At 42.5% G+C, this 12,219-nt stretch overlaps 2 protein-coding genes across 3 annotated transcripts in view; both read left to right on the top strand.

The window, feature by feature from the left end:
- LOC126556912 (translational regulator orb2) overlaps positions 1-11,030 on the top strand; it is a 195,869-nt gene extending 184,839 nt beyond the window's left edge. For both annotated transcript variants that reach the window (XM_050212469.1, XM_050212470.1), the window contains 6 exons: positions 639-833; positions 6,368-6,480; positions 10,059-10,269; positions 10,342-10,427; positions 10,490-10,696; positions 10,776-11,030. In XM_050212469.1, coding sequence (XP_050068426.1) covers positions 639-833; positions 6,368-6,480; positions 10,059-10,269; positions 10,342-10,427; positions 10,490-10,696; positions 10,776-10,892 — 929 coding nt within the window. In that variant the 3' untranslated portion in view covers positions 10,893-11,030. The remainder of the gene's footprint in view (positions 1-638; positions 834-6,367; positions 6,481-10,058; positions 10,270-10,341; positions 10,428-10,489; positions 10,697-10,775) is intronic.
- LOC126564844 (transcription factor GATA-6-like) lies at positions 10,896-11,625 on the top strand (the record flags this gene model as incomplete). Its single annotated transcript, XM_050221968.1, has 1 exon — positions 10,896-11,625. A coding segment is annotated over one exon (723 nt), but the record flags the coding sequence as incomplete, so codon positions are not given.
- Positions 11,626-12,219: the final 594 nt, after the last annotated feature.

Below are 12,219 nucleotides of genomic sequence, written 5' to 3' on the forward strand. Positions count from 1 at the left end.
TACTTCTTCGAGATCTTTGTGGACACTAAAAACTACAGCTACTAGCTTTGCCAGTTTACAGCTTACGTGAAAACAAAACATTCCTGTCGCGATTGGGCTTTGAGTTCAATGAAAATTGCCACAGTTACATCTACCCCGCGCTGTTTCGCAATCCAGCAATCTACGCTTTCTTTTCCATCCACTACTCCCTGGCAACGGTTGCTACGGACTCTAGCCAATCAGAGACCGACACGAACATAATTGCGTTGCTTTCGCATAATCTCTGCATCCCTGCAGTACAGTCAATCCACAGCGTTCTCTCGTGATAGAAGTGACACCCGCTAGTTTCAAGTCTCTGAATCATCCGTTTTGTAATCTTTTCTGTTTCTACACTATTGCATTTACTCAAGCCACCACGCGTTATGTTGCACAGTGAGGGAAGTTGTTCGCGACATAACATTAATCGCTCCTCTGGTAGAGTTGATGATGCCACATTGGGAAAAATGCTTGGTTCATACTTGGCGAAGCTGAAAGTGCGCGACTTAAAGGGTCGGTTTTGGGTCATGTTTTCTTTATAGCATAAGCTACATCTCAATTAATAGAATTTCAACCGAGTGAAAACGTTCCACTAATAATATTACTTCCATTGCACATTACAGGCAAACCATTTTTCGCGGGACTGGACGAACACCTGAACGATGAAGATGGCAGCGGTGGCGGTGGTTTTATCGGTGCCAACCAGATGCAGCTTAACTCGCCGGCTAGATCTTCGCCACACTCCAACGGGTCCGAAACGACGGAACGTTTCTCGCGGAAAGTGTTTGTCGGTGGTCTGCCACCGGACATCGATGAAGGTAAGTCAGTGTTTGAGGCCTTTTTACGGCCTTTTTACTTTCCGAATTTGCGAACGCTCCAATTAGGTACAACTGTGTATGTGTGTGTGTGTGTGTGCTGGTACGTGACCTAAAATCTGGAATTGGTGTTTATTAAAATTTTCCCCACACTCGATGTGCCGGGATGGTGCCGCCGAGTCCGGAACAAAGGCCAGCTTATTGAAAATCTGTAACTCTCTACTTACAGTTACATTTCCATCCGTGCAATGGCTACTGCGATTGGTTTGCATAGCGTGCAGGAAGAAGGCATAGAGGATGTGGAGTAGTTTTTCGTTTGATATTTTTTATTAGAAACAGTCGGGCTATAGATGGCATTGAAAGGGTCGTCCCACTGCAAATGTATATTTTCCCAGTGTTTAATTTAAATTTACTCTAGGATATGTGCCCAGAAACAGTTCCTAGTCGGCACTTTGTTTGCAGAAAGCAATTTACCAAACAACAATTCACAGCTGTTGACGCTTTATTGTCCACTGTTAACCTACATCTCCACAGCATCATGCTACAACGCCCAATAGCAGTTGCACAAACATTCAAATCAAACCTGCTTTTGGCATGGGGTGGCAAACCTTAATCACCGTACCCCGTCCATACCGTTCTGTATTAAGATTATTGTCCACCTTACGAGCTACTGTCGAGTATGTCGTGTAACGATATTTTACAGCAGTGTTACGGTGTACATTATTTTGAAACGTGCATATCACTTTCTATTTGGCATTGTTCCGGATTCAACAATAGGAACTCTAAGCCACTAGAGATGTGGTGTAGCTTTGTAGCAAAACAACAACAAAAATAAACGCTTATTGAAACATTCCAACCGATGCTGATCGTTCGTTGTAACATTTGCATTCCAAAGACACTCTGCAATACTTTTACAGTTTATTGCTTTATCAGAGCTATTACAAAAGGTAGTAGCTGTCGGAACGATGGTAGTTCACTGCAGGTTGCGTTTGCTATGCAAACAGGCTGGCCTGTTCCATGGAGGGATTCTGTATCGGATGTAAAGTGCCTTAGATCTCTACGGTCTATGGAATGTTTTCAAAAACAGGAGTTTTTCTAAACACCTTGACACAACCGGCCACCCGGTCATCTCGTATCTTGTGCTGCTCCCACAAACTGCAGCGTATGTACAGTACAGGCAAGATTGCTTGTGTTGAGAAATTAAACTCTCAATGTTCCCCGTTTCCCCTATACACGCCTGATCTCCATTCTTGCATTGCTCAACAATGGGACACACCCGACTGAGTCCGGTTTGATCACATCTTGAAGTAAAGAGTGCTAGCAATTGCACAACTGCAGTTATTTATCGTTGCACTTCCATGTGTCGTTTACTCCAGATCATTTTCCCCACTGCTGGTATAGTGACTTGCGGTAGTGGTTGAATAAATAGCGTTCCCAGCACTGTGAGTTTATCGGCGAATGCTACAAAACAAGAAATGATCGCCCATTTACCCCCAGGCCGCCCACTCCCTACGCGTACGCGTATGAATGTTTGCCCGGTGGGCTTTAGTTTGTTCGCCCTAATGAATTACTGCACCATCTGGGATCGGTCCTTGTCCAGTTGATGGTATTTCTCTCTTCGTCCTACTCAACCTGAACACCGAACTGGACTCGTACGTGTGTGTGCGTGCGTGCCGATGTATGTAAACCGCAATAAGTTGCACGTATAAGCATTACGAAGATTTCTGCCGGCAAGATATTTACATCCAACACTTATCAAATCGCTCTGACAGCTATGACCAGTGACGGAAATATAGCACTTTGCCTTCTTATGACCGGATTTAAAGATTCGTCGCCAGCATCATAAACAGAAGTATGATTTACGAGCATGGGCAAACCTCTCAAATACCATAAATAATTAACAATGTCCGTCCGGGACAGCTGCGGAAGAAAATGTGTTGAATTGTAAACAGTCTGTTTTTCACTGTTCTTTCATTAGGATATTTACTGTACCACGCAATTTAATCAAACTTGTATTACAGCCTGACTTAAACTTGCGTACTTTCCCCAGCGCAGGACTAATTTCTGTTACATCATAACTACGATTTACTGTATTTTCGGCAAATCCTGTTAGTTGTTATGAACTATAATTAACCGTCAAAATCAGCCAAATGTGCATTTAAGTAAATTATTTTGCTTTTGTAACTTAAGTGTAAATTTAACTGAGCATCTTTTGGTGACGTAAAATCAAATGTAAGGCAGTATTTCCAACAACGCCTTAAATGGCTATACATTCTCGAAATATTCGTTAACAATTTCAACAGCAACGTCTTATTTTACCCTAAAAGTTGTAGCATGAAAGCATTCATCAAGACATAAGGATTGTTTAAAATAAAACAAATCAAACCCCTTAATTTAAATGCATTTGCGTCTCAAGCTGCGCCTCGTAGGTGTTTTACTTGACCAAGAATTTAAGATTTATATTGACACTAATTGACTGTGATTTTGACGACTCCTGGTGTTTTAAGCTCTGTATTGATCGCTAGTTAGATCACTCCTCGATAACTGCTCACTTGTGTACTGTCCATAAACCAATAAATGGATAAATGAATTTGAGGCTTTCCAAAAAAGTTTTGTATATTACGCTATCGGTTAGTTACTATCATTTTCATAATATATTTTACAAAAGAATAAAAATTTACATCAAAATTAAGTTTTTTAGATTCCTTTGGTTATAGGACACTTATAAAATAACCATGAAACCATTAGACTAGAAATAAAAACGAAAATATCACCATCTTTAAATATTTAGCTGAGACACCGAGCGATAAATGCAACAATTTTCTCGCAAATATTGTCCTTATTCAATGCCTTGTAGTACGTAATTCAAGCGTAGAAAAATATCCCTCCATAAAATATTTTTCCTCCAAACCATTTTCTTTTTTCGCTTGCTTCCCGTTACTCACTTGACCACGTGCTGCAAACGAACAAAACCAGAAAAAGACTTGAACTAACAGATATCCTGTCGACGAACTTCCTTTACTTTCATTCGAAAGTCCCCACCTGCATTCGAACGCGCGAACACACAAACCTGAATCCTGAAGCGCATTTTTCTCCATCAACGAAACTTGAAACTGCTGCTCTTGTAAAGTGCTCAAGTTCCGCGTTCTGTGCTCCCTTTCCGTACACTTACATACGGTCCCCCCCCCCGCCTTCCGTACTGTACTGCTACGTAACGAACGTTGGAAAAATATCTCAGTTCCACCTGACGATGCTCATTTTATGAAGACGTCAAATTTGCTCTCGTCGTCCTTTTAAGGGGTGGCTCAGATTTTACTGCCCTTCTTCGAGGGACAGCAGAGGAAAAAAAAAGAATCTTTCCACCATCCGTTTTATATACCCCTCTTTTCAACGGTGGCCCGCGTACTATTGTGAACCGTAAGCGGTAATATAAACGCAAAAAAGGATGCTCCGGGTAAAGATGAATATTAAAGTATTATTTGGAAATCTGCAAACGGCTGGCACTGCTGCGCACTCGTAGTGTGAGAACCGGGCGGAAATATTTACTGAAAAATTCTTTTACTTCTCGTTTGCACTCATTCGCAGTTAAAGCTTTTATTTGTTCTTCGCCCACCGACTTCGTCATTTGTTCGTCCACTTTTTATCACCTGTGGGACGGTAGAGATTTAGGTGCTTGTTTGTGCTTGAATGCAGTTTTAAAAAGCTCATTCTACACTAAAATTATCCTCATTTCAAACTACCCACCGCACTTGACTTGTTTCACTTCCGCTTTGCGTACGTTGAATGCCCGGTTTGAATATAGGTCCCTCCTTGTTAGATGGTAGTTTGCCAAGGATGACAGCAACGGCAATGCTGGTGCGCTTGATGGTGTGGTTGCTTTTTAATTAAATACCACCCATCAAATAAACGGCCATAAAAAAAAAACTATCCTTCAATGAAACGTACCCGACAGAGGGGAAACGACCATGCCAGCGAGGTAGCAAATGTACTAGATGACGCGTCGATGCCGCGCTATTTTCCTGGAACCCTTTGAACATTAGCGAAAGCTTGGGCAATTTGTCAGACTTCCTCGTCATGTTGCACGCTGATGCTCGCCAGAATGCTGACCGGCACAGTCGCTCGGCACGGGTACGGACGGACCATCTATTAAATACCGCTTAATGTCCAATTCAAACAACATTTACATTTTGTCGCTAAACGTCTACCGTCGAAAAGTGGATGCTACAGCTTCCTCGCCACTATCATCGGCGAACGATGAACATGACCAACTGCCCGATCTACTGCGAGCCGGAGCGTTGGCGAAAGAAACCACCGCTATAACAATATTCTTAAATTAATTGCTCGGCTATCTACTAAATCATTACGCTGTTTCACACATTTCCCTGCTGTCACACAACGGCCGTCAACTCTGGCTTCAGCAGTGCAGCTGATACGCCAGACTTGCCAGATGAAGGAGGATTCGTTGTTTGCAAAAATAAAAAATGACATATTTTGCTTCCGCAACCGCAGTTCTGGGAGTTCTTTGTTGAGATTCTTATAGCATTACCATTATCACTAATAAATAATTTTATTTGAATTTTCTAAACCTTTAGATTGGGGCGGCCCGGTGATGATTTGACAACGGCGTCGGTCTTCTTACGGCAGGACCGGGGTTCAAATCTTATCCGGACCGTTCCCCTGTATTGAATGCTGCCTATCCAACTGCGTGGTATTGGCAAGTCTAGTTAGCCGTTTGATGGCCGGCGTGACCTAGAAAGGTCGTTAAGTCAAGTAGTAAAAACCCGAAAATTCATATCTCAAATTCCAAATCCGAGGCTCTTAATTATACTAATGAAAAAGAATAACAAAAACCTCTCTGATATACTAGTTCAAACAGTGAAAGCACACGTTCTGATTGGAATAAATCCTATCCAATTGTTAATTCAGGAATTTAAGTTATAATCATACATTAAACACGCTTATAGCATTAGTAATTGTTGTCATAACTCGATTCAGAACAAACGGCTTCACACATATATGAACTGCTCCCATTTCATTCTGTATGGAACAACCAAAACGATAGCTCCCCAGGACTAGAACGCTTTCCTATACCTTTTTCAATGAAGTGTAGGGCAAAGAAATCCCAGCCATGTACGGGATTATGCTGTTATTACATAAACAGATTTATTACTTTTAGCCAGTTATACCTGTTACGGCACTGCCGAGTGCCCCAGTGTCTGTGCTTGGCTCAACAAGGTCAATATTATATGCTACAGGTTCTCGTTGGAAAGCTGCCACCGTTCGGCGACGCGCTCTGTGTTTCATTTCCGGAAATTTCCCTCCTTGTCGCGCGTTCGTTTCGCACTAGACGAATTATACTTTGATTCTTACTCAGCTGAAATAACAATGTTTGAAGAATCTGCTTTTACCCGTGTGATGTAATTTGGAATGGTAAAAAAACGACGTTTTTTAGTGAGCGTAGTTCTTTTTTAAAACACCATTATGACATTCTGTGTAAAAATATCGAAGAATCATTATTTTTATTTTATCTTTTTCAGAGGAAATAACTACATCATTCAACCAATACGGAGATCTCATCGTCGATTGGCCTCACAAAGCCGAGTCTAAGTCATACTTTCCTCCCAAGGGGTATGCATTTCTTCTTTTCCAAGTAAGTAGAACAATATTCGGAAATAATATTTACACAACTTATGTTACATTATTTTAAGGAAACCACAAATATCCATTCAATATTGTAGCTAAAACCGTTTCCCAACATTTTTTTCTGTGCATCATGCTAGATGTTCACTAGCAAACGTCTTTTTTATCGATCTACATCCGCAAACCCCATTTCCTGCACCTTAATCATCGGTCAATAATGTCCAGTGTGCTAATTGAATTGGCACCGTAGGCCACCAGGGCTAACCTTTATATTTACGTTGGGTTGTGTTGGTCAAGCGCGATTGTATTGCTTGAATGGAGCAAATTCTTGGAAAATCACGTTCGATGGATTGCATTCGCTCGAGCCGTACGATGAAAACAATTGCAAACTGGGGTTGCACATTACCAGTGAAATCCGCTTATCATTCGTCCTGCTGACCACAAGCGCAAGTCCATGTTCTGTCGTCCTTGTAAAATGCAGTAGCAAGACATATTGCTTTCGAATTTTCTGCGAAACGTGTTACAAAGCTTGTTGATAATGGAAAAACGACTGTATCGATTTAGTGCGATGTTCATGGCGTACGGTTTAAGATTTTTTCTTATACAATTTATGCAACACTAATTGTTTGTTAACAGCATAACTCACATTATAAAGTACTTCATAATGAACAAAGTTTTTTTTTTTTAATTCGAAAACAGCTATTTTAAAGCTTTGTTCAAAAATGGATTTTCTAACATGCCGCATTACAAATTGGATGAAAACAAAGCTTAATATTTATGTCAAATTTGCCCAAGATTCTTGCCTGCATCTTGTTCGTAAGAAAACTGTCACCCTTGACAGTAAATCAAATTATCACGATCGTTCCGAACTAATTAATCACTATCACGCCCCACCTATCACCGAGCATTACCGATTCCAGCAGAGTGAAGATTTATCCTTCAACGATTAATCTTCACTTCGATGTTTGTCCGTATATTCTACCTAGACCCTGAAGGGTCATGGCCAACGTTGGCAAACAACGGCAACACCGAATTCCCGGTGAGACAATCATTTTTATCGCTATGCTTCGGTTGCTCGGTTGGGGAAAGAAATAATAAGAGGTGCTTTCCCCAAGGGTATACTTACAATGGTTTCAACTTACAGAATTTTCTATTACCACTTTTTTGCAATACGGAAACACCCACCACCAGCCTTTGTCTAACTCTGCACTGGTCCCAGAACAATTGTATTCTTGTTTTCTTTTGTTATTGTTTTTATGGTGAATGGACCAATACTGTATATTTGTTTTTGTTGTACATCGGGCGTACAACCATAGAAGTTTGTTTATCATTGAGTTTACTAAACTATTCTAAAATATACTAATGTATACATAACCTAAACTAAACAATCATAATGTTTTTAGACGTCCTCTCACAGATATTGTTGTCGTCAACCTCAATCGATTGTATTTAGATAATGTGAGCATCACAAAGATTCCCAAAGTCTGGCATCAGCTCAGCGACCGTCAACCAGTTCTATTATGCTCCCTGACCGGTTGCCATTCATTGTATTTTATGGTCTAATTCCTTCCCGTTTTGGAGGGACAGCCCTTTTTTCCGTTGATCCGCTGGTTCGCCTGCCTGGGTCATGCCCATCTATTAGCATTCTGCCAGATGATCATTACACCATTGTCATCGGTGTTTTTCCTGTCCATTTGCCTTTTGGTCGCTATTGTCTTTACTTTCCATTTTTTCTTCTGAACCCTACCACATAAAATCAGCAAAATTATAGCTACAATTGTCAGATTTCCTTCTGTAATCAGCACACGTAGTATCGTGTATGTCCAATGGCAAAAAAGTGATCCAATCATTAAAACAATGAAAATGTGCCGAAAACAGTCAAACTCGTTAAGAAAATAGACGACATCCTTTCACACTGTTTGACCGGTCTGAATTGTCTGATAAGTGACAGTGTTTTACGTAGCCTATGCAACGTGGAATTTATAAAACAGCTACAACCTCCATCTCGGGCACTTTTTTTGACATCTTTTTTGAATAAATTTTCAGCTTACCGTACGTCTTGCACGAACATATTTGACGCATTTTTAATTCAACCGAACAAAACAAAGATCCTGCGCAAACTTTCCCACATGCCGGTTCTTGATGCCGAGAACTTTGTAACTTTCTGATACAGCTTGTTTCAATAAGCTAAACAAAGTGAACATTTTGAAAGTGGCAGAAGAGTGCGGGCAAATGCAACAAGAACTGTGGTTTCCCATTGTTGCTTTTTGTCGTTCGCCTCACGGACATATGCTCTTTCGAAACTTAATGCCCGCAAAACATGGTAATCACTTTTGCAACACGTTCCATGCCAGAAATTGTTTAAGCTTTTACACTCTCTGCAAGGCAAAAGAACTCGCACGTTTCACCATCTTAGTGTAAGAAAAGTCTCCCCAGCGGTTGGTTTTCCACACGAGAAGCAACACTTGCATTATGTATGGTGCTTAGAAGGACGCACAACATATGGAGCAGACTGTTTCTTGCTTTACTGGAGCCAATGTTGCCAACCGGGAAACACTTTTCAGCAACTTTCATGCGGGATTTCAGATTGATATGTGCTTGGCAAGGCATCTCTGCCATGCTTGATGGTTGTGCTCTTAACCCGATTTTTTTTTTGTCACCTCATGCGTCATTTGGCGCGACATCGCCGAAACCTTCCTCCCATTTCGATTTGCCAGGGAATTCTTTCAGTGGATGAATTTATTAAATTGTACCCATCGATCTGGAGTTTAATCTTGATGAAGTAATTACGTTAAAAAGGCTCATTGAGAGACTAGAATTCAATACTTCCCACGCAGTGACCAGGAAGAAAACAAACAAAATGTCTTACTCCGAAGGGTAATGAAAGTTAGTGCGGGACCTCGAGAGACATTTTAATTAAATTAATTTGACAGCCAACCATTGCCAAACGACCGTGACGCATAGTGCCCGCTCAGTAATGGAGCGTTCATAGTCATTTTGCACCGGAAAATGACCACACGTTTCATCCCAGCTTGTAGGTCGTTGCTATCCGGCCGTGTATCTGATATCTAGACGAGCGAAAGGAAAAAAAAACCCCCGTCTCCCTGTAACAAGAGACAACATGAAAGGGAAAAGATTAATTGGAGGAAAAAATCTCATTATTTAAATGATCTTACCCAGCATAGAATGTGGTGTGGCTGGTGGTGTACTGTCGAGGGACAAAAAAACAACAGCGACTCAACGGACCACCACTGTAAATCGGCGTTGGAAAAAATGAACCGTATCCACGGTTCGCTGCCAATGCACGACTAACCCACGGCTGATGCGACGATAATTGAAGCACAAAGTCCACCGGTGGCAGCAACAGGGGCAAGATTGATGACAAGTATTTTTCGGGGTGATTTGATTCTTGCTCTGTCTGCTCCCGTCGCTTGCCCAGTGCCTGGGATCAATCGGTGTGGTGTAAGACCAGCGGATATCCCCGCCATCAGCAGCGATGCCTTGTCCTCACGAAAGGAGATGATGCGATTTTTCAAACGATTAATCCTGGCAAATTGTTTTCGCACCACTCACGTTCCCCATTCACAGGAAGAGCGCGGTGTGCAGAAGCTGATCGAAACGTGCGTCCCGGACGACGACAAGCTCTACATCACTGTCTCATCACCGACGATCAAGAACAAAGCGGTTCAAATCCGTCCCTGGCGGCTAGCGGATGCCGATTTCGTGCTGGATGCTTCGATGCCGCTCGATCCACGAAAGACCGTCTTTGTGGGTGGTGTACCGAGACCGCTGAAAGCTTGTAAGTTGATCGCGAATTCTGTTGACAGTTCAAAATACTAATCAGATTATGTTTGTTCTCTCCTGCGCAAAGATGAACTCGCCATGATAATGGATCGTTTGTATGGTGGTGTATGCTATGCCGGTATCGATACAGATCCGGAATTAAAATATCCGAAGGTAAGTGACACGGTTATGGTTGACACAAATTAGCAAACTTTACACAATGGAATGTTTTTTAGGGCGCTGGACGTGTCGCGTTTTCGAATCAGCAAAGCTACATTGCTGCCATCTCAGCTCGCTTCGTCCAGCTGCAGCATGGCGATATAGATAAACGTGTCGAGGTGAAACCGTACGTTTTGGACGATCAAATGTGCGACGAGTGCCATGGTCAGCGCTGTGGAGGAAAATTTGCTCCCTTCTTCTGTGCCAACGTTACTTGTCTTCAGGTGAGATGATCTCGAAGGTTGTGGAAAAAAAGACCACAATTCGCACTAACAAGTCGTTCTTCTCATCTCTCTCGCGCAGTATTATTGCGAACAGTGCTGGGGTTTGATTCACTCGCGCGAAGGCCGCGAATACCATAAGCCCCTCGTTAAGGAGGGTGCAGATCGGCCCCGGGCAGTGCCCTTTCGTTGGTGTTAACGTCAACAGCCCCGATCAATATCAACTGCAACTGCTAGGACGGCGACGTCGGCGCGGACGGGTAGTGGAGCTGGCGGCAATGCCATCGGTTCACTCGGCTGCACCAGCGCACCCAGCGAAAACCTTACATCGCTATCCGCAAGCACCACTGGTACACTACCCGCCGGACTCTACTATGGTGGCGGCAACTCGAATGCCGGATTTACCGGATCTGCCAGCTACATACCACCGCCGCCTTCGTTTCCCTGGTCTACCGGCATTGGAGCCAGTAGCAGTGGAACCGTTGGCCATTTTGCCGGCGGACTGGCATCGAGAGCGCGACACCACCAGCTAAGTCGCCCGCCACCGCTGGCACCGTCCGCGTCAACACCATCTTCCATATCGAGTACGGCAGCGCACGGTGGAACGGGTGGGTACAACCATCATATACAGACACGCTTTGGCTCATCCGCTAGCGGAAATAGTGCGACCGGGGCGGCGGCACTCCTACCCCCCACGTCTTCGTCCTCGTTGAACCGTTGCAGTTCCATTGATCAGTATCATCATTCAGCGATAGCAGCAATCGGTAGCAGTAGTAGCAGCGGCAGTAACACCATCGGTAGCCTCAATAACATGCTGTCCGGTGGCATTGTTGCCGGTATGGCTAACGTGAAGAAGGAGGATCTGCTGAAACAACGTCTTGCTAAACTGCAATCGATTACTCCTACGACTAATGGAAGTCCTTAAGGTGAAGGTATGAGTTGATAACTTTTTTTTTTTACTTCGGTTGTTAGATTTTAAATATGTAAGTAGTTTGAAAAACGAGAGTGTGCTTGCAATATAAACTTTTTTTTCTACCGTTACGCTGGTAGCCGGTTCAATTTATTGAGCTATACGGGGGAGAGCTATTCGACCTTTGAGTTGAAATTAGTGGTGGTAAAACATCGAAGCCGCCCGATCGAATTCAACAAAAAGAACATTTCAACAAAAAGAACATTGGTTTTTTTTTAATATTCTACAAGTATTTGTTAAACAACTGTTACGCAGGAAGTTTTTGTTGTTGTGAACGCATCCAATTTTTCGTCTCAGAGGTCCATTAATTTAACAACAACATCCAGCTGCTGCCGTGCAGCGCAATTAGAGTTTAAAAAAAAATATGCAAACACTAGCAAACATTTTGAGAAGTTAAAATATAGATTTATGTAACCGAACGATTCAAACGCGCCTTTTCCGTGTTTTGATGTGCTTTGATATATGCTAGAAACACTATTACATGTACATATATTTGCAAGGAAAGTGTATGAAAAGAAAAAAACAATTGCTCTGCTTGCTTTTTGTCACCGAGATC

Source organism: Anopheles maculipalpis, chromosome 2RL (genome assembly GCF_943734695.1).
Source record: "Anopheles maculipalpis chromosome 2RL, idAnoMacuDA_375_x, whole genome shotgun sequence".
Taxonomy (NCBI): domain Eukaryota; kingdom Metazoa; phylum Arthropoda; class Insecta; order Diptera; family Culicidae; genus Anopheles; species Anopheles maculipalpis.